Here is a 22,694-nt window from a genome sequence, read left to right as displayed (position 1 = left end):
AAAGGCATGGGTTAGAATGCAGATTTTCTGTTTGGTCTGGGGTAACTCCCTCCACCCATTTGAACCTTAGTTTCTTCACCTATAAGGCAGAAATAGCTACCTAATAAGGCAGGTTTAAGGGTGTAATGAGATAATATAGGCCAAGTGTCTGAATCCATTGGGATCATACAAAATTGTTAGCCTCCTTCCTTTCAAATTGAGGGGAGACATCAGAGATTTATTTTCTGATATTATTTCTCCTCCTTCCACAAACCTTCTGTATGGGTGTCTCAGTCATGGTTCCAATGGGAAACCCTTTTGAAGGTACATGCAAATTAGGGCAGTTTGAGGAGGGCTCAGCTTTGGGGGAATGTAGGGTCTAGAGGAGGAATCCAAGGAATTGCAAAGTGGTCCCCTTAGGTCCAAAGGGACTAGGAGAGTTGGGCCATAGGAGACCTCACAGGAAAGGAACCAGAGGAATAAATAGTCTGACCTTACATTCCTTTCTCTGCCAGATGATCTCCTGCTGGCTCTCCCTGTCATTAGATCCAAACAGAAGTCAGAGGGCTCGGGGCCCAATGACACTAGCCATACAGATCAGTCCCCAGGGCAGAGATCAGGTGGAGAAGGATGGAGGGAGAATCTAAGGGAGCAAAAGGGAGCCATCCAACCCAAAATCCGTAAAGCACTTGTTATGCAAGAGAGAGAATAAAGACACAGTACAATGCTCACCAGACTCACAGCTGGGTTGGGATGACAGTCAAATAAACAGAACTTCAATACAGTGTGATAAGCATCAGACACAAGTTAGCCTAGTGTGTTCTGGGCACGTGGAAGAGAGACATCTTTCACAGCTGAAATGTTGGAGGTAGTTGGCTGGTGGTGTGGATGGTTTTACTGGGAAAGGCTTCCTGGAGATTACTAACATAAGTCAGAGTCCATTTTAAAGTGTAATTTGAACCCATTAATAAATCTGAAAAATTTTTAAAAAGATGAAATGAGCTTCTCTGAAAGAGATTTTCCTGGTAAAATATAAAGAGATGGGAACAGGACATGGAAGTAGGGAACAGTGAGGGAGAGAATGAAGCACTTTCAAAGGTTCTTTCTAGCTTTGATGTCTTAATGGTTGTCTTGTTACTTCTGAATGATAGACTGTGGATCCTTAATAAGTGTAAATGAGTATAAATTCTGTCATTATCTCTCTTGTTCACAGAATTTGAGTTTAGGTTTCAACAACAAATGGTCTTATCTTTAAAATACCTAAATTTAGAGGGGGATATAATTGTTTGAAAGTAAATAATGTAAGTTCATTACATAGTGAAACGTAAAAGAAAAAGAAGAATATCTGTTAATAGGTAAGTTGAATTTGGATTAATGTTCACAAAGTTCCTTTATTCAGCATTCTCTTCATATTCTTTGTTCTAATCTTCAGAAAACTCTGACACTACATTTGACAATTTCTCACAAAAACATATTTACATAGCAGTGGTATGTGAAAGATAAGAAAGATATCTATAGATGAAATTTAAGGTTAAACAGTGTACACACTATGGTTGCCTGAAGGGACCAAATTACAATGGGGTAAGGGCCTTGGGGGTAAGTTGCGGGAGGGGGTGGCAAGTGGAAAGGAAACAATTTTCTTGAGTACTTTTCTATGCATCATGCTTTGTGATAGGTGCCAGGTTATCCAGTCGAAAAGCCATCAAGACCACAGTGCAGTGAATCTGGTGCAAGACAGATCTCATAGCAGTAATTATTGCCTTTGTAATTAGACGTAATTATTGGAGGAGCTTGTCTACAATCAAAATCAAACAAGAATTTCCAGAAGTATCCCTAGTATTGGGGGGATGGCTGGGGGAAAACATAACCAGTAATTATGAAAAGAACTAGAGACAGAAGCGTGGGCAGTTAGCAATACTTCAAACGGCTGCTCAAGATGTTTGGGAAGTATCTTTGGGAAATCCAGAGAAATGAGTCAAATCAGACTGGGGCAAAAGCAATGAAGGCAAGTGAGGAGCGGGAGCTTCGGGCCGCCTCAAAGGAACGTGCCCCAGGCCAGCAAAGAGAAGCCCCGGGTCCTCAGGCCTCACCCTCTCGCCCTTGCGGTCCCGGCTCCTTTTCTCGCCTCAAGGACCATGGCCTGCCCCTCCCTCCGCCCCGACTCCGCCCACCACCCGCCCTCCCCAGGGCCTGGACCCGCCCCCACGCCTGGGCCGCGGCCGGCTCCTCCCACCCCCCCGTGGAACGCTGCCGGCTCCGCCCACCCTCCGCGGACCGCGGCCGGCGGCCGAGGGGCGGGGCGGGGCGGGCCGGGAGGAGCGGCGCTCGCGAGCGGGAGGGGGATCCGCCGCGGAGTTACGGGAAAGTTGGTCCGAGTTCCTGGAGTTTCCCTCTGTGGTTCCCGGGGCTCGGCCGGCCGGTGCCCCGGCTCCTTGCCCGCCTCTGGCCTTCGCCGCCCGCCTGGTCCCTCCTTCTGTCCCCGGCCGCCATGGAGCAGCCGCCGGCGCCCAAGAGGTAACGAACGCGCGGATCCGGGAGAAGGAGGGAGGCGGCGCCGGCGGGGGCGGCTAGGCCGGGCGGGACCGCGACCTCCTCCCAGACTGCAGGGCCCGGAGCCGGGCGCGCCGGGGGTCGCGAGGCAGGTCCGGGGGCCGGGCCGCGTCTGTCCGTGGGGCGAGGGGCCCCGAGCGGACGCCGAGCCTCGCTTCCCCCGCAGCTGGCCCGGCCTGGTGCGCGAGGAAAGTCGGTGGGCAGCGCCGGGCGCCCCGCGGCCGGACTCCTGGGAGGGGCGGAGTTTTCCCTCGTGGCAAGTTCACGAAGCCTGGGAGACGTAAAACTAGGAAATTACTGGGCTTCTTACAACCATGTAGGCTTTCTTGTCAAGTGTTCTTAATAGTGTCCTTATTATAATTATTTTTTTGAGAAGGCAGGTTGTTTATTTACAGTTTAAGGAATTAATTATTAATAGCTACACAGTCTGTAAAACTTACTGTGGATATGCTGCATTGACAGGTGTTCCTCCCCCCTTCCTCTTCAAGTTCAAAAGTATTTATGGATGCAAGACAGTAGGAATCTTTAATTAGAACCCCTCCTCCGTATAGTTTTTTTTTGTTTCTGTTTTTCTTGTGGCATGTGAAAATAGTGATGCTTTGGTATTTACTTTTAGTTTATATTTATTCTTTGATAAATTGGGAGTGTAAGAGTACACAGTAGATACGTTTGAACTGATTTTTGAAATGATTTTGGAAAGCTAAATCAGGGCTGTCCATTGATATAAGTTCATAATGTGGATCTCCCCCCTCCCCCAGAATGAATCAATCAACCGACGTTGGATAAAACATTTAACTTCAGTCTTTCATTTTTAATTTATAAAATAAGGGTGCTAATCTCTCTCCCATACCGTGCTGTTGTGAAGATTAAAGAGTGTTTTGATACCTAGAGATCTTTAGATGAAAGGTGGTGTATTAAAGAACATGGAATAATTAAAAAGATAGGAACTTTGTGAGCTGTTGTGAATTGTGTGACTAGATATGTGAGCCTTGAGGCCTGGAAACCATCTGTTCAGGTGAAAAAGGGGGGGTTGTGGAGGGGTTTCCAAAAGAGACCTGCTGTCAGACAGAGCCCTTCATAGATTCTTTTCTAGCATTTTGTAAAATATCCTAATTCTAACATTGAGAGGGCACACAGTTTTAATACTATAGAAGAAATGGAAAAAAATTGTTTTGGAAGGACTGTAAGGGGCACCTCTGGGATAAGACCATACAGCGGAGTTGAACAACTCTGAATTGAAGTAGAAGCTCTTTTCATTGATCAGCTCTTATCAAAGTTATCAGAATTTCATTACCGTATAAGAGAACCCCTGCCCTTGCAGGGAGAGAACCTGGAGGGGTTGAGGGGAGGTGTGCGTGGTATGTATCACCGTTCCATGGTGACTTACACTTTTCAAAGTGGTGGTTGCACATTTAAGAGACTTATTTTTAGCCCTCTTTAGAGAGACTTATGTTGATCCAGGAAGGCATTTCTAAAGAGCAAAAGATACATGACAATCCCATGTATTTGAATGTCTCTTAAAATTTTTTTCACAGCATTTTCTTTTTCATAGTATCATTTAATCCTTATACCAGCTCTGCTGAGTAGGTTGGATTACAGACATTATTCCTATTTTATAGATGAGGACACTAAGAGAGTTTGCCACATGGAAGGCTGTGACAGGGATAACTGACCGTGAGTTTTTAAGTTGCCCCTATTAATCATTACATTCTGATAATGAAATATGGCTACATTTTTTTGAGGTCTTGCTGTTTGCCAGGAATTTTATATATACATTCCATTACTTTATTGTCCTAAGAAAAAGGGATCCTGGCTCTGCAACTTACTATGCTAGTTCTAAATTTAATTTCTTCATCTGTAAAATGTGTTGTGAGGAGTAAGTGAGGTCGTGTGTAAAGCACTTAGCACAGGGCTCTATAATATGTTCAATAATGTTAGTTGTTAGGTTGTACTTTTCTTATTAAATGAGGCTTGGAGAGGTTAGATAACTTGGTCAGGTGGAGCTGGTGCCAGAATCCTGGGTCTGATTGGCTACAAGGGCTGTACTCCCTCTCATTTGTGTACAGTGATGCCTCTTTGAAACTCTCGCTTGCTCTCTTAGTGTTCCATGATGTGCTGGTCATCTCTTTCTCCTAGTCCTGTTGCTTGTTCTTTTCTTAGTCCCCGTAAGAAGGCTACTTTGCTTTTTTGCCTTAAGTAGCACTTCCTTAGGGCTCAGACATTTTTACATGGTCACGTATATGGTGCTGTTGATCAAGTCTGTATGACCAATAGCTGTTGCACTGTTAGTATTTTTGATTTTTGTGTGTAGATCCACCCTTTCATTATCCTATTTGGTTTGTCACTGGAACCTGTCACATTTTCCATCAATAAGTCTGTGGATTCATTCCTCCCCTCCCCTTTTCATTCCCAGTACTACTACCCCATTCCAGGGTTTTAGGACCTTCACAGGTGATTTATAGTAGTGCCTTCCATTCGGGCACTGTAGTCCACTGGTTATCAAAAAATTTTAACAGCAGAAGGGATCTCTTTGGAGTAGGGGCAGGGCACCAGAACTTGGTTCCTCGCGCCTTACCTTCTTTTGGCGTCCTACAGAACCTCCTAATGACCCAAAGAACACTGTTTGCTTTAGTACATGCTGCATGTGGCTTTTGTTTGTTTTGCTAGATCACTTCAGTCATGCTACTCTGTTTGTGTTGTTGTTTTGTTTTGTTTTGGATTGGGGCACGCTACTTGACGTAGTACCCCAGGCCCCTGTCACTTGGTCTCAACATTAACCCCTAGCCTTTTGTTACTTCTCTGAGCTGAATCTGTCCTTCTAAAGTTTCCCTATTGTTTTTTTATTTAGATTTGAGGCTATGGGTACTCCAAACTTTGCCTTTGTTTGTGTTCTTCCTTTAGAAAGGTTTGTTATTTTTTGCTAGTAATCTATGTGTTTTTTTTTCCCTCAAGGCCTGTTTCATAAAATATTGCATTTGAGTACTTTCTAGCCTAAGATACTTCTCTGTATTCCTACTATGCTATCCATTTGAGTATCCATCTTCAAACTGTTCTTTTTTTTAATTACAGAATTTTAGACACCCAAAAGATAATGGGTACTAATTTAATAAATACTTACATATCACTACCCAGCTTTAGAAATAAAATATTACTAATACAGTTGAAGCCCCCTAAGTATATCTCTTCTCACTTGGATTTCCTGTCCATCCCCAAAAGGGTTGTTACTGTCCTGAACTGGGTATTTGTCCTCCCCATACATGTCTTTATACTTTTAGTGTGTTGTTCATGAGTATCTGACATATCATTAGGCCTGGGTGTTAGGCCTAGCTTTGTCACTGGCTTTGAAATTTACTTCTTTGGGTGTCGTTCTTCTCCTCTGGGAGTTGGAGATTCCAACGGGCAGCCAGATCTGAGAGTCTAGTGTCTAGACAGTCTGTAAGGCCCCTCTTACCCTCACATTATTGATTTGGTCTCCCCAACGAGGTTTGTGTTAAACATAGGCAATAGTTGTGGTCACCCATGTCAGTGACTTGAAGATCAAAATAGCTTTTAGATTCCTCAGATTTCCTTAACAGGCCTGTCACAGAGGTTCTCAGAAATTCTTATTAAAATGATGTCCCTTTGGTAAGGGAAATCCATTAAATGGCTATTAATTACTAGCATTTTGGTAGGTTGAGTTTATCAGATTTCTTTGTAGGGGAACCACTAGATGACAGAAAAATGACAGAATAGGTAAGTTTTGATAGTAGAAAGGAAGATCACCAAACATACACACTTCTACAAGTAGAACATTTGTAGAAGGGAGGTGGGTCTCTATGACAGACCGAGGGGCAGCATGAGGACTCTGGTTGCTGGAGGGTGGATAGTCATATACAGCACTCGTCAGAGATAGAACGGAGTATCACTGCTGCAGAGGGATGCTTTACCAGACAGGCCTTTTTCCTGTTACGTTATAGGATAAATAGTTATTTAAAGTTTAAAATTCATTGATTAAGTTATACTTAGAGGAAAAATTGGTGTGGAACAGTGAGAACACTGGAAGGACATTAAGAAAGTAAGCGACTCAAGCTTATTTACTCTCAAGATGGAGAGTGTTCTTTGATTTAAGCTATAGTTGGATCCTGTGGCAAATTGTTTTTTTTAATTAATTAATTTTTTAATAGTGTGAAAGGGTAGTTAGTTTGGAGGAAGTAAAAGTTGAAGACTGAAGTCAAAATGTTAGGGTTACAAAGTGCATCCATACAAGTGAAAAGGGAATGTAAAAAAACCCAGTCATTTCATAAAAGTAAGTGTTACTATGAGTGAATGGAGTACCAGCCAGAATATAGATTATTATGGAATGAGAACGCAAAGGTGAAAGGACAGGGATACGGGAGGGTAAAGTAGATGGTTCTCATAAGTTCCTCAGCATGAAGAGTCCAGGGGAATCCAGAGTGGTATCATCGTAACAACCTATACATAAAATAGAGGTATTCTTTAAGAGTTTAAAAGGGAAGAGGTGAAGGGCAGAGAGGAAACAATTATTTAAAAGCTGCTGTTTTTTGAACACTTTACATATGTCCCAGTTAAAGTATGAGAAGATGGAAAATGATTATCCATGATGTCTGATAGAGTTTACAAGGAAAAATGTAATACATGAAGGTTGCTTTGAGGCACAGGCTGCTTTGCCTTCTGGTGTAGAATGACCCCGTGCACTGGAAATATCCCACTATAATTATGATGACCTCGACTTCTGACTCTTTACCAGCTCCACCCTCCCCATCTACCAAAGGTCTTTAGATTTTTCTTCTAAAGAGAAAATTTATACTATCTGATAGAAATTTTCTTTGTCAGCCTTGAGTTCATTAATTTGCTCATTTATTTGTATATTCAGTAATTATTAATCGACTATCTTTCAAATGACAGATGCTGGGTACATTGTTGAACGAAACAGATGAGATAGAACATACACTATCATAGAAATCCGCTCTAGTTGGAGCTTGAGCTAGGAAGAATAGAACTAGTATGTATTGATGGAGAAAAATGGTGGAACCTGCTTTAATAGGGCAGTTGAAGGAGGCTTTCTTGAGAAGGTAGTACTTCAGCTGTGAAGGTAAGGTTGAGAAGTATTCCTTGTGAGTAACTGGAAAAGAGTATTCCAGACAAAGGGAAAAGCTATGAGAAGGCCTGGAGGTGGGAAAGAGTCAGTGTGTGGGAGGAATTGAAATGAGGTCACTGTGGCTGTGTTGTAGAATGGGAGAAAGTGGTTGGAGATGAAGTCAGAGGGATGGGCAGGGATTCAGTGATGCAAGCCGTGGAAAGGAATTTGGTATTCAATCAGTGGAGTGGGCTGTATTAAAGGATTTATGCAGTATTTTAAGCAGTTTATATTTTTAAAAGATCATTCTGGTTGCTTTGGGTGGAATAAATTGTAGGGGGTTAAGATTAAAAGCAGGGACCAAGTTAGGAGGCTGTTGCAGTAGTTCTTGGTGAGAGATGGTGGAGTCAGTGGAGATGGAGAGAAGTGGGCAGATTTTAGTTAGTTTTGCAGTTAGAAATGAAAGATTACTGATAAACGAGATGTGGGGAATGAGGAAGACGGAATCAGTTCTGGCTCCTGGGTTTTGGGTTTGAGCAACTTGGGAGATGGAGAAAGATTGGGTGAGGAACAGGTTGGGTTAGGAGAGGAACAGATTATCTATAGTCTTTTTCTTAGAATTCCAGATTCCCAGGAATGTGAATCTGTTTGGCCCAAAATATGATATTAGGTGGTTCCCTTAGAAGAGGAAGTGGGTAGGGAGGAAATGATGGGAACTGATTTCTTTTTTTAACCTCTTTTTTCCACCACTTTAGACTAGAGAATGGGAAACATAGCAAGCCTTTGTTCAGGTGACCTGCTATTAAAAAAAAAACCTTTTTATTAAAAAATGAAACATAGGTAAAAAAAACCAGTTGTATGGTTTGATGAATTAGTGTAATGCATACATCTTTATAATCACCAGTCGGTTAAGAAATAGAACTTTGCCACCCTCTTTGGAAGCACCTACCGAATGCTCCATCCCAATCACAGCCACCTTTCCCCATATGTAACCATAATTCTTACTTTTACAGTAATACCTTAAAGGTGCATTGCTAGACATCATAGGTTAGTCTTGCCGATTAAAAAATAGTTTTTATGTGAGTTGTGATTTTTAATCTTTAGGTTGCTCTCCATCTCTTTTCTTTTCCTTTTCCTGTTGCAAATGCAGACTGTTGGAATTGTAGTTTTCCACAGGCTGGATTTTCTTATTGCTTGCTCAAGGCGCAGTTCAGCATGTTCCTTTGTCCTCCTTATTTCCTGCAAAAGGGCAGCTGGATCCAGAGACTGGATCAGACTCAAGTTCAGTCCCTTAGGCATTATTATAGGTGGTGTTTGGCAAGACTATCTGAGTCACTTGGTTCTTTCCCTTTATTTACCTGTTTTCAAGATAATGAATCAGTTCCCTGTTTTCCTCTGAAGGTGATTAATTCTTTTTCTTTTTTTTTAAATGCTATTATAAGCTGATAGATATAAACATATTTGATAGATTTTAATCCATTGAAGTTACTTTTGCTGAAGCTTAAAGTGTCCCATCTTTGGTCAGTAGGAATCTCTTCAGGAGACAACATGACCTTAGTGGTCTTGTACAGCTTTTTTGCTGTTTGCTGTGATAAGATATTCAGGGTTCATCTTGCCCATTTCCTTTCCCAGATCTGGAATCAACCTTCTCCAGTAAGCCCTACTTTTATTGAGTGTTGATATTTTAAGACCCTAACCTGAACACTAATATAGAGGGTTTTTTTTTTTTAAATAGTATTTTATTTATAGGTAGGAGAACTGACTTAATCTTTCAGACCATAGGTTATTCTATCAAAAAATGATGGCATTGGCAATTTTGAACTTCTTTCCTTGGATAATATCTCTATGTTTATGTTTTTAAGTTTGAGCCAGAAATTGGACATCTATAGACAGTTCCGTGGTAGAGACTATTTAGAATGGACTTTTATCTTCATGTTCTCCCTGTCATACTCTGGTTACCCTTTGACCTACTGTTATTCTAAAATCCAGCCTCACTTCTTTCTCACCTCTAAATGTTTCAGGTGACCTAGTTTCTCCTTTTTTTTAAATGAAAAAGATAGGTAAAATGAACGAATCCAAGACAGATAGCACCACTAGTGATACGATCAGATTTCAAGCTTTATTTTTTAGGTTAGAACTTTTAGCCTGCATTGTTTTGCAAAAGTGAAAGTGTATCTGTGTACAAATAAACAAAATTCAAGGGCATCTTGAAGCTGCTTTATAAATCCAACCTTAACTGACTATAGTCTGATGAGTTGTAAAATGGAGCACATCCAGATAGTAAATGCCATTGTTACTCCCTTTCAGTTTTGATATTAGCCCCTCTTATTAAGTTTTATTGTGCTTTTGAATAAATGAGATGAGATATTTGTCCCAGTGACATAGTTGGTAAATTACATTTGTCACATAACTTTAGAAATAATTAGTTTTGGTGTAATAATTACTATATTAAAAGGCATCACATTGCACTTATAAGTTGATATGTGAATTAGTCTGTCATCTTGCTATCAAATAGCAGCCAGTAGCCATTTCCCAATGATGATATCTATTCAAATATTTTTAATAATTAGTGAGATTTCAATCATAGAAAGAGGTTGGAGAGAAATGATTGCTCTGAATAAAATTTATAGTTCATGTAATTCCTAAGAATTTAAAAAAAAAGACAAGGATGAAATTAAGCGATGGAATCCATAAAATTACAGTGGAAATTAAAAATGTATGTACTAATTAACTCTTGAGAAGAAAGTATTTTGATAATTTTCTTTTCCTGGTACATTGAGTTTTCCTTCATTGCACTTGATTCTCACTGTATACTTCCAAGGTGTTTTTTTCTTTTTTTCCCTAATAGAAGAGAATTCAAGTACTAGGCCAATGGTAAGAAAATGGGGTCTCCCCCTTATATACAGACTCTCAACAGTTGTTTAGTCACCTGTAATTAAAATTCATTAAAAAGTCATGTGATGTGAAACAGTCTCCCCAAATAGTGATATGGTGATAACTTTACAGACATTCAGCATTATTGGGAAGTATGGTGTACCACATAATGGATTTCCCAAATAAATGAAGTAAACCATTTCAAGCGTTATACTTCTAAAATATTTTAAGAAACACTTTTAAAATAACCAATTTTGATGGAAATTCATTCCACAGTGAGGACGCTTGACCCAGTCTTCTGAGACTGATCATTTGCTTTCTTGATTACTTAATTTAAAAAAATAAATAAATTTTAGATCATAGAAGCCATAAGAAAGTTCATGGAACTATTCATAGTTTTAATTTATAGAGACAGTCAAGTGTGTTCTTTTGGTGCATGAGAAGCTTTGTTGCTGTGTATAGGTGGGTTTTCCCCTGTAAGTCTGTCTAGCCTTGTGTTTTACTGTCCTCTGTTATCTCTCATTGCTGCGCTCTTGTCTAACCTGCGCTTATCTTAGGAATAGTGGTCTGACCTAACAGTAGCTCTGCCTTTCCCAAAGTAAAGCATGTGCTCTTTGTGTCAGTTTTTGCGTACCAGAGGCCTTTTTCTCTTCTGGGTTCATAGTACATCCTGAAATCATCTTTTGACTAAAAACATTATTGTACAGTGAGGAAGGAGAGAAAAAATTATTTAAACTTTCCTAAATTTCTAAAATTTAATATGAAAATAACAATTTTTTGCCCCAAAAAAAGAAGAGTATTTTACCTTAAAAAGCCCACACAATTCCCAAGTTAAAAAAATTTTGTCATTTTGGAGCATCAGTTAGATTTTGAAGACTCATGGTATTACCAAAGTGAATTGGAGTTTCAGAGGCTATTTATAGCTTTACAGATACAGTAATGTTACATTTATAGTAGATTATTTTTAATTTCTATGAGTGACATATTTAGGCTAGTTATCTTTCTTATAATAATTTTCCTATTAGATACAGCTGGAATTTTAAAATTTTGTTTTTATTTCTATTAAAAAACCAAACAGGTAAAAATATTCTAGATTAAAAAAAAGCAAAAATTATTTTCACAAAGCACCAAAATCATGAGCTATTTCTCAGTCTCCTTCCCTTAATTTATTTAGAAAGAACCAGAGAAATACTGAGAAGTGGCTTCCTGTGTGTTGTTGCTGTGTAAGTAATCAAACTGCGCTGAAAAATCAAGCTAAATAGAGTCTATCTCTTCAAGCAACTGAAACCAGCCACTGTCTCCACAGCCCCTCGCTTCTCTTTATAAAAACCTGTAGAAATTATAGAGAAGTCAGGGTACAGAACTCAGTGAATGATACAGGTGTTAATATTGTTAGAGGTTAAACTTTCCTTGAGCTTATACTTTTATTAATATAGTTATACCTTTAATTAATGTATTAATGTTTGGGATTGTTGCGGTTAATTCTAGAGATGGGAGTGAGGAATTGAGAATGTATAGAGACTAAATCCTCACATTTTATTTTCAAAATCTGAGGTGTAGGGGAATAAATGCAGAAGAAAACATATGAGTAAATCCAGTTTTTCAGTGGAGGTAGTCCCTTCAGCACAAATCATAGTGGATTTTTTTTTAGCAGGTTCATGGGTAAACCTTGGCAAGTTTCATGTGGAAGTATCCTCTTTTATTTTTAATCAGTTAAAGATTCTATTCCCTTTGTTAGTTCTTAAATATAGATATGGTTGTTGAGTATTTAAAAATCTTTATAATGGACTGGATTAAAAGTTATGAGACAGGTCTGCATATTTCTTATAAAATTATTTTTAATTTTTATTTTAATAAGATGTGACTATGTTGGAGCATTTTCAAATGTGCTATTTTACATTGTCTACATTTTCTGGATTTGTGTTTTTTGAAAAATGAGTTATTAAGAAAGTAAAAACGCAGTAACATGTCTTTAGGGCTGGGTAGTATATTGCAGCATGTGTTAACTTCATATAGGTATGTTACAAGAAATTAGAAGGAATCATGTCACTTTCCAGTTGAGGGTAAGTGAAAAAGTTCTTAGAAAATAAAAATGAAAGACTCCAAGGGTGAAGGAAAGAGCAAAATCTCAACTTCTTTTCCTATAAAGCTCTTTGCCAGGAAATTATAATTTTAGAGTACTTTTGGGCAGAGAGCCCAACCTGAGAGGAAATGGGATGATAGAGTTGAAAAATAAGACTTTCATTTAATTTTAAAAAGTTTTCCATTTATTACAGAGCATCTGTTTCTGAGATGAATTTCAGTTCATTCTAGTGCCACTAATTAACTAAACTCTCATAAACTTTAATGTAGTTTTATAAAGTAAATTCACTATGAGATCATCAGTTACATCTATTTTACTGTTAAAAAAGTGATAATTACTAGGGAAACAAGAGCCCAAGCTTTAGAGTCAAATTGGTTCTAACCTTAGCTCTGCCATTTCCTGCAATGCAATGGTAGGTAAGTTGCTTAACTTTCCGAAGTCTTGGTTCACTCATAAAATGGAAATGATAATAGTACCTTCTTTTTGGGTTTTGTGAAGATTAAACGAAGTCTCTAAACATTAAGCAGAAGTCAGAGTACAGAACTCACCGAATGATACAAATGTTAATATTGTCAGAGTTTAAACTTTCCTTGAAGTTACACTTTTATTAATGTAGTTACACTTTTAATCAATGTTTTGATTGTTTGTGATTGTTGCAGTTAAATCTAGTATTCTTCTTGGGATGGGAGTGAAGAGTTATGAGCATATAGAGACTGAATCCTCATATTTTATCTTCAGAATTTTAAGATGTAGGGGAATAAATGATTGTAAATAAGTGATTGGTGAAGCATTTATCTCTGAAGACAGTTTCCAAAATGTTTCAAAAATGTGTCTGACATTTTTTGAAGAAACTCGTAACTTCCCAAGGGAATAAAAGGACAGCTTTCACTTGGATGCATACATATATTCTAGTTGAGTTAAAAATAAAAAAGAAAGTCAGTTTTATTACTTTAGCGCTAAATATCTACTAAATATTTACACGTTTGGTCTTTAAAAAGCAAAAGGGAGCAGAAAAAAATGACCCTTAAATTTCATTAGTTTGAAGTAAAATGTACTTCCTATGGTTGAAGTAGAAAAGATGTTTGAATTTGTGGATTTATGATCAGGCTCATCTTTGTGTAATTTAGAAAATTTTCAGTATTTAAGACTAATTTTGAGACTTTTTTTTTGACATTGTTTAATAATGGAATGTTGAAGGACTAAAGGATAAAAACCTTTCATGTGTTTTATGTATTTTTTTCCTTTCATACATTTTAAAGATTTTTGGCTTTTCTAACAGTATTCAAGATGAAATTGCTAGGGTTGAAGACTAGATCTTAATTTTAAATGAGATATTGCATGTAAGATCAGGCATAGTGCTTAGCACATAGCAATAATAACAATATAACTGTTAATAACAGTTGACTTGTAAAATAGCTACTATTAATAGTAATAAAGCTATCAATAATATAATCAATACATATAGAGAAATTTGCCAGAAGAGAAAAAGACATTGAAAATTGCAGAGCTGAAATGAGGTGGAAGGTGCTATATGAAGGTGGCTCTGTTCTTGCAGAGCTGAAAGTTTTTTTCTCCTTTGCTGGATTTGTACTCTGGCCAGGTCCTCTTCTGATTAGTTTCCCAAGAGATCTAGAGGCCATATCCTAATTATTCTCAACTAGGAGTCTAGACCTAGCAGTGTACAAAGCCTTCCTTTGTGTTTGTGTTTACAAGTCTTTGGCCAAAACACCCCAGATAAAAATGAGCAGAAGACTTGAGTAGACATTTTTCCAAAGAAGATATACAAATGAACAATGAGCACATGAAAAGATACCCAGCATCACTAATCATTAGGGAAATGCAAGTCAAAATCACAACGAGATACCACTTCATACTCTTTAGGATGGCCACTAAAAAAACCCCCAGAAAATAATACTTGTTGTCTAGAATTTGTAGCAGTTGGTACTTTTGTACATTGCTTGTGGGAATGTAAAATCATGCAGTCACTGTGGAAAACAGTATGGTGGTTCCTCAAAAAAATTAAACATATACTTACCGTATGGTTCAGCAATTCCACTTCTAGGTAGATACCCAAAAGAATTGAAAGCAGGAACTCAAGAGATACTCGTACATCAGAGTTTATTATCATCATTATTCAAATAACTAAAAGGTGGAAGCAACCCAAGTGTCCACTGATGGATGAATGGATAAGCAAAATGTGGTATATACATACTGGTATATACTGGCAGACATAAAAGGACATATATGATTTCACTTAAATGAGATACTTAGAAGAGTCAAAATCATAGAGATAGAAAGTAGAATCATGGTGACTAGGGACTGGGAGGTGGGGGAAATGGGAATTTGTTTAATGGGTAAAAAGTTCAGTTTGGGATGATGAAAAGTTCTAGAGATGGATAGTGATGTGGTTGCACAACAGTGTGAAATTACTTTTTAAAAAAATATTTTTTAAATTTATTATTGTATTATTATTTATTTTATTTTGGCAGGTTAGGGGAGGTAATTAGGTTTATATATTTTTAGTGGAGGTACTGGGGCTTGAACCCAGGGCCTTCTGCATGCTAAGCATGCTCTCTCCCACTTGATTTGTAGCCTCTCCCAACAGTGTGAAATTACTTGATGCTGCTTACTTGTACACCTGAAGATAGTTAAGATAGTAAATTTTATGTTATGTATATTTTCCTACAAGTGAAAAAAACCCTCAAAACTTTACATCAATCATAAACAGCTTTACCTCCGTCTCTTCAGAACTGAAGAGACATCCTTAGCAAAAGTTACAGCCTGTCTACAAACTTGCAGACTGCTGCTCCAAAGCTGGAAACAGAAAAGACAGGAAGAGGACTAAATATAGTCCCTTCTTTTTTTCCCCCTTACGTCTTTTTTGATTGTGTTCTTATGTGGGGCTAATTTGCTTTTTGGTGTTAGCCGACTTTTCAGAGCTTCAGAGCTCCAGTCCCCTAAATTTGCAGTCTCTCTTCTTGGCCTACCATCATATTTTCACATAATTTTACACAGGTGATTTCATCTGCTTTGTAGAGAATGTTGAACTTCTATGACTGATAGGAAGAAGTACCTTATGGACTTTGATCCAAATCTCAGAAGGGGAATTTCTTCTCTTCCCCTATGACTTTAATGTGACCTTTGAGCCTGTCTCTTCTCACACTTTTTATGACTCTGCTCCTATAATCACATTTTTGTTCCCCAATTCTAGACTCTTCAAAATCTCTGTTTCTTAGGCTTCATTCCATTTTCATCTTCTGGCATGCTCAGGCCTTGTCTGTCTAATGAAACTGCTTTTAGGTTGCATCAGTCATTGCTTGGTAAGATTAGAAACCTTTTCCCAGTTTTTATCCCCCTTCTGTCTCTGTTTCTTGAAGCTTTCTCTTTTTCTGGCTTTTTGATTTTTCTATTGCTTCTATTCTTCTGACAGTTCTATGTGCTCTTCTCAGTTCATAATTGACAGTGACCTTGTATTTTCTGTTTTCTACATTCGTCCTCTTTTTTTTTTTTAGTATAGTCATTTTCTTAGTGAGTTTATCCACTCTCTTGGCTTCAACTTTGACCAAAATGACCCAAAAGTATACTCTTTTGAGACTTTGAATCTTTGTACTTAGTCTTTTATTCAGTATTTCTAATCTACTGAATAACATTTGACTACTTTACTGTCTTCTCAAAGATAATATATTCAAAATGGAATCCTTATCTTCTATCTGCTTCTATCTGACCTGTACTAATTAATGATGTCACCGTTTTTCCAGTTTGCATTTGATGTGAGTCTTTCCTCTGCTTGGTTTCCTATATTAGTTACTCTGTTACTGAGGTTTTTTTTTTTTTTTTTAAGACCGTAAGAAAGAGAAGGATACAGATGATCTTCAGTAGTAGAATTTTATTGTGAGGATACTCAGGAAATGTGCATAGGGTAGTGTGGGAAGGTGCCTAGTCAGCAGCTCATTACGTCTGAGCTTCCGTGACTCTAAATCTGGAATGTGAAATAGGCTCCTTTAATAGGGGGAATGGCACCTTAGAGTCCTTGGAATAATGACTTGAGCCCCAGTGACCCTTGTCATCTTTGTTCTGAAATCGAAGGTTAACTGGGTCATTTTGTAACTAGGAAGTTTGGAGCATCCCCCATTGGCTGTTTTAGCCCCTGGATCAGCTTCTAGCCATATGTACTTTTAATTGCTGGGATGGTGAAACTGATTTAATTTGAAGCAGCACACAATAAGCCATTACACCTTATATAGGAATATAGGTTTTCCCCTTAGCACTGCGTGACTGGCATTTTGAAGTTCCATTAGCTCTCCAGTAGTTAGCAAAATTGTTTTCTTTTTTTCATTTGTTTATTCATTTATTTATTGAATGAAAGTTTATTGAACAGTAATGTGTGAAGTTTTGTGTTAGGTAATTACTGGAATTATGAGGGTGGATAAGATGTGATCTGTAGTTTCATGGAATTCCCACTTTAGCTCTAGTGATGAAAGGAATAATGACTCAGTGTGCTAAGTGCCGTGGGACCATATTCGACAGTGAGATTAATTCTCTGTTTGGATGGGTGGGTAGGTAGGGATGGTGGATGAGGAGAGGAGGGTATCACAGCAAACTTCTCAGAGAAGATTATTGATTATATCTTTAAGGAAGTGGTTGATAGTCAGAGAAAAGGGGAAAGATCATGTAAGAGAGAATGAACATAATAGAGGTATGATGTGTATATCTTCTATTATGTACAAATCACTGTATAATATCTACTTTTTATACAGTACAGTAGCTGATTTTTTTCTTGTCTGAAAATTCAGGATCTTTAAGGAGTAGTCCATGGTAGCTAGAGTGTAGGTAATGGAAATAAGGTGATTGAGAGGCTCTTAAGGTCCCCAGTCAGGATTTGTCTCTTGTATGTATTGAGAAATTACTCTTTTCTCAAAGTATCTCTTGAATTTGTTCTTTCCTGTCATTTCCACTTTAACTTTTAAAACCCAGATCCTTGTCACCAGGTTTCTGGGTTGCGAGAAACAAAACCACTTTCTCCAATTATGTAATTTGCGTATAGGACAATCTTCAGGGTACCTTGGTTTGTCTTAATACAGTTAGCGGTGTTCCATCATTACCGTAGTCACTATAATGTCCTTCAGAATTTCATCTCTCTGGCTCCCCTATACCACATTTTTCTAAAACATAATCTAAATTGCTGTTTGCCTAGATCGCCTATCATCTCATATAATATGATACAATGATTTGGAATTTAAGAAGCATAAAATAAGTTAATAGTTCATCTGCTTAATCTCTTGAGTGCATAGGATAGCCCTGGAAGAAAAAAAGAAACTGCTAAATCCTGTTCTTGGAGCTAATAGTTCAGTGGCTGTAATAGAACATTTCAGAGTAAACTAACTGATTTGGAGATGAAAAACTCCTGGGAACACTTACAGAAGAATGTCCACCTTAAAAGATGTGGCTGATGTATGATACTTGATGTAGCAATTATTCAGTATCTTGGTATTTGCTAGCTTCCTAAGAGTAAGAAGCTTCTTTCAGTATCGTGGGCAGACCGTGGGTTGATTTTCTGTTTTGTTATTTATTACCCAAACGACTGGGGAAGTCAGTTAAGCCTTAGTTTTCTTAGCTAAAAACTGAGTGTTTTTTTAGTAACTACCAAAAAGTTGTTATAGAGGTTAAGTGAGAAAATGCTTGTTCAATGCTCTGCAGAAGGCCATGAAAAGCCCTAAAAAATGTTAACTACCTGTATTATTATGTTTCATTAGCTCTAATGTGTCTGTCTTTCCTGTTAGATTAGGGCTGTATCTTAATTTCCTTTGCCTTACCCTAGCAGGTAGCTTCTTTTCTACAAATTCAGTACGTGTATACTGAATGAACATAAATGGATGACTTTTAAATCTAGTTTTATCATTTTTTGTGCCCATGTTGAAGATTTGTTTTAGAAACATTAGTTTTCTTAAAGATAGTTATTCTCTGTAGTTGCAGAATTCACTCACAAGAATAAAATGATTAACAGATAGTGTTTTTACTATTTCTCGTTGCCTTGGTCTATTCATTAATTCCACCTAAAGAAGAGACCTTTATTTTCAGTGTATAAAATGATTTTTATGGAAGGCATTCCATGAAATAATTATTGAATCATGAAGAAAATTTTAATTTTGCTATGAGATGGGGTTACATAGAAAAAAATGAATGTTTATTGTAAAAACTTTATGAACTAAAGCAGAGAGGAAAGCCACTCCCAAATTCAAACCTTGTTGCCTGGAATCTTAAAATGTTTACAGGTAACAAATATTTGAGTTTCTGTTGTGTCCCAGGCAGTTTTTGGTGCTAAGGGTATAGCAGTGAACAAAATAAATCTACCATTAGTTTGGTGCCAGTGGTTGTATGCGCATGCACATTTGCAGATACACCCATCCTTAGAAGAAAAAAATGAAATGCTTTAGTTAGGTGCTCATTATTTAGTAACCTATCCTTTTTTCTTTTAGCAATGTATTGTTAATTTGTTTTAAATCAATGAGTTTTCTACATGACTTTTAGTAATATCTCCTTGAATGGATGTTCTATAGTTAATTAACCTATGTTTAGACATTTATTTACTTTTGTATTTTGTTATAAATAATTTGCATTGAATACATGCTTTTTTGTCTCCAATTATTTCTAAGAACAATTGAAGTTGATTTAAATCCTACCATTTACTCTTTAAAAAAACTTTTTTATTATGGAAAACTTCGAACAGTTTTGTAAAGAAGAGAGAATACCCAACTATGTATACCCATTACCCAGTTTAAACAATTACTAACTTCACCACCCTTTATTATTTTGAAGTAATCTCTGATATCATTATGGAGTTCTTAAATTTTTTTTTTAATTGAGGTATAGTTGATTTACAGTATTTTGTTAGTTTTAGGTATACAGCAAAGTGATTGAATTTTTTTTTTTGTCTCTCCATTTCTCTTTAATACTGAACAGTATTTATACAGTTGTAACATGATTTCCAGAATACATAAAACATTACTGATAGACTTCAGGGTGTAAAAATATCACTTTTAAGGATGATTAGTTGAGGCTTTTTAAAACAGGTTTTTTTTTTAAGTTTTCAATTTAAAGTGTTATCAAATTTTGTTAAATGTCAGGATTACAATCAAGGCCATGAAGGTGTTTTATTTTACAGGGGTGGTTCACTGTAGCCTAAATTCCACAATGCAGGAGCAGTGATTCTCAAACTTGAGTGCACATCAGAATCTCCTGGAGGGCTTGTTAAACACAGCCTGCTGGCTCCACTCCAGTCTGTGATTCGGCAGGTCTGGGGTGGAGCCTGAGAATCCCATTTCTAAGACATTCCCAGGGGCTACTGCCAATTGAATCACTTTGCTGTACATTTGAAACTATAAAGATTCTGAATATATATAGTGTATATATACACACTCTTTCAGGTTCTTTTCCATCATAGGTTATTACAAGATATTGAATATACTTCTCTGTGCCATACAGTAAATTATTGTTGCTTATCTATTTTATGTATTAGTAGTTTGTATCTGCTAATTCCATACTCCAAATTTATCCACCCTCTTCCCTTTCTACTTTGGTAACCATAACTTATGTTAACCATAAGTTTGTTTTCTATGTCTGTGAGTCTTTCTGTTTTGGATGTAGATTAATTTTGATAATTTTTTAAAATTTTATATATAAATGATATCATATAGTATTTGTCTTTCTCTGTCTTGACTTAACTAAGTATAATATTCTCTAGGTTCATTCATGTTGCTGCAGATGGCAGTATTTCATCCTTTTATGTGGCTGAGTAATATTCTGTTGCATATAAACCACATTTTCTTAAGCCAATCATCTGTTGAAGGGCACTTGGGTTGTTTCCACGTCTTGACTATGGTAAATAGTGTGTGGCATTCTTAATTATTTCAGTATGCATCTCTAAAAGATATAAATTTTAACAATGTATCACCATAATACATTATCTAAGGTATAATTCTACTTATGAATTATTTTTAAGATGATAAAATATAAAGGAGAATTTGGAGATAACTAAGACTAGTCTATGTAGAAGGTTGTTCTCTCCTGAGACCTTGGGAAAAATAACAGAAATTCTTTTCTTTTTAACACCTTTATTCTGGTATGATTCCTGTACAGTAGACTACACATATTTCATATGTATAATTTGATGAATTTTGATACATGTATATACCAGTGGAACCACCACCACAATCAAGAAAGCTTACATTTCAGAAATTCTTACATTGAGCTGGAAACACAAGAGCGAGATACCACAAGATGGGTATGAGGTTAAAGTAGGCATTTAAATCTTGAAGTATTAGAGAACTTGATTGTAGCTTTTAAAAAAACAAGAATAATGTTTAAAAACAATGTGGGAGAAGACTGCTTTTTCCCACTGTATTAGCAATGACAGTATAATAGATTATGTTTTTCCTTACTTTATGAGATAGAAAATCAAGTGACAGGAAAACCTGATTGTATTAGTTATTTAAGTATTTCAAAAAGATAATTCTAGGATATGTCTACTTAAGTATGTAATAAACTCTATCTTAATAGTTCTATGAGAGAGAGAGATCTTGAGGGTAACTTATTCTCCACAAAATTCCCTGGCACCTGGTAGAGTGCATGTTCTAAAGGGACTGTCAAGAATAATTTTTTTTTGGATTTTTGACTAAAAATATATCCTTTTGATGAAATTCTGAGGTGTTAAAAACTGCAGTATGTCAAGTACAGGTGAAATGATGCTCATTATATTGTGTTTGCCAAGGCAGGAAAGTGGGAAAATGTATTTTTGTGTGTGTGTTTATTTTAAATTGGCCTTTAATTATGAGTTTTTTTTAAGCTGTAAGAGCTTTAAAAGTAGACAGTGTAATGGGGGAGGGTATAGCTCAAGTGGTAGAGTGCGTGCTTAGCATGCTTGAGGTCCTGGGTTCAATCCCCAGTACCTCCTCTAAAAATAAATAAACCTAATTACCTCCCTTCACCAAGATAAAATAAAATAAAATGATACAATAGTAAATAAAAAAGTAGACAGTATAAAATTAATTAAAATTAAACCATAAGTGAAATGGTTGGTTTTCATTCAAAATACCAGAAAGGGAAAGAAGAAATAAAGACAAAAGGACATAAAACATGAATCGTTTACCAAAATAAATCATGTGTTTTCACTTGACAAATGCCCCAGAGACCATCTTTTTGCCTAAGTTAAATTAGTAACATTTCAATTGTTCCACATGTTCAGAAAATGAAACATGTGGACTAATAGAAAATTCTCATTGTTTACTGGATTCATTTGGGGGACCTATGACTTGCGTGTTTAAAGTGAGCCAGATTGTGCATCTATTTTAAGAAAACTTTTATAACTCCTGAAGAATTAAGAAGTGGTTAGAGTACCTTTTGGCTTGGCATTAAACAGATTTGTTAATATAATGTCTCCATCACTGTATCATGTGCATGGCTCATCTTGAGCTACTTTCCGCTTGCTTAGCCATGAAAGACATGAAGCACTTTTTCTTTCCAAGGCAAAATTGTGAATATGTTGGAAATTTAAGAGACTGGCTTCCTTTTCTGGTAGAGATACACTCTTTTTTAGTTCTTAGTATCTTTCTCCTTTGCTCATTAGCTGCTGCTTATATTTGTTTTTTTCTTAGCTGGTCCATGTCTTCAGCCATTCTTCTGCCAGTATCTTGAACTCCCTTGTCTCACTGTTCTTCCACGGCATCTGACTGGCAAAATGCCAAATTCTACTCTGCCTTTTTGCCTATCTTAAGCCTTCTGAGCAGTGCTGAAGAAGCTATGAAACCTCAAAGATTGCCGTTTTAAATTCATGGTCTCTGATCTCAACAAAGCCTCCAGTTTTAATCCTATTAAATTTCATGAGATTTTTTGTTTTGTTTTTGTTCTCTACTCTGGCTGTTTCTAATTCAGTTGTGTATCTTAAAATCGCAATTTTTAACTTCCTCACTTACAGCAGATGAATATCCCTCCTACTTCATAACGCAAATAGAAGCCAGTATTTGAGAACTTGCTCAACTTTCTGCCACCAGCCTACTGTCTCACCTAGAATTCTGCTTATCCTTTCTTCCTATTATAATGGGAGAGGTATCCCCAACCTGTCAGGTTAAGGCAGTA

General features: G+C 37.1%; 1 protein-coding gene across 2 annotated transcripts in view; it reads left to right on the top strand.

Annotated features, from left to right (window-relative positions):
* The first annotated feature begins 2,276 nt into the window (after positions 1–2,276).
* Positions 2,277–22,694, top strand: part of STK3 (serine/threonine kinase 3) — a 232,808-nt gene continuing 212,390 nt past the window's right edge. For both annotated transcript variants that reach the window (XR_012064120.1, XM_072949503.1), the window contains exon 1: positions 2,277–2,493. Coding sequence is in view for 1 of the 2 variants with exons in the window: in XM_072949503.1 (XP_072805604.1) it covers positions 2,468–2,493 (26 nt within the window). In the remaining variant the exon portion in view is untranslated. The remainder of the gene's footprint in view (positions 2,494–22,694) is intronic.

Source organism: Vicugna pacos, chromosome 25 (assembly GCF_048564905.1).
Source record: "Vicugna pacos chromosome 25, VicPac4, whole genome shotgun sequence".
Classification (NCBI taxonomy): Eukaryota; Metazoa; Chordata; class Mammalia; order Artiodactyla; family Camelidae; genus Vicugna; species Vicugna pacos.
The sequence above is the reverse complement of the archived record's forward strand: the minus strand, read 5'-3'. Positions and strand labels throughout refer to the sequence as shown.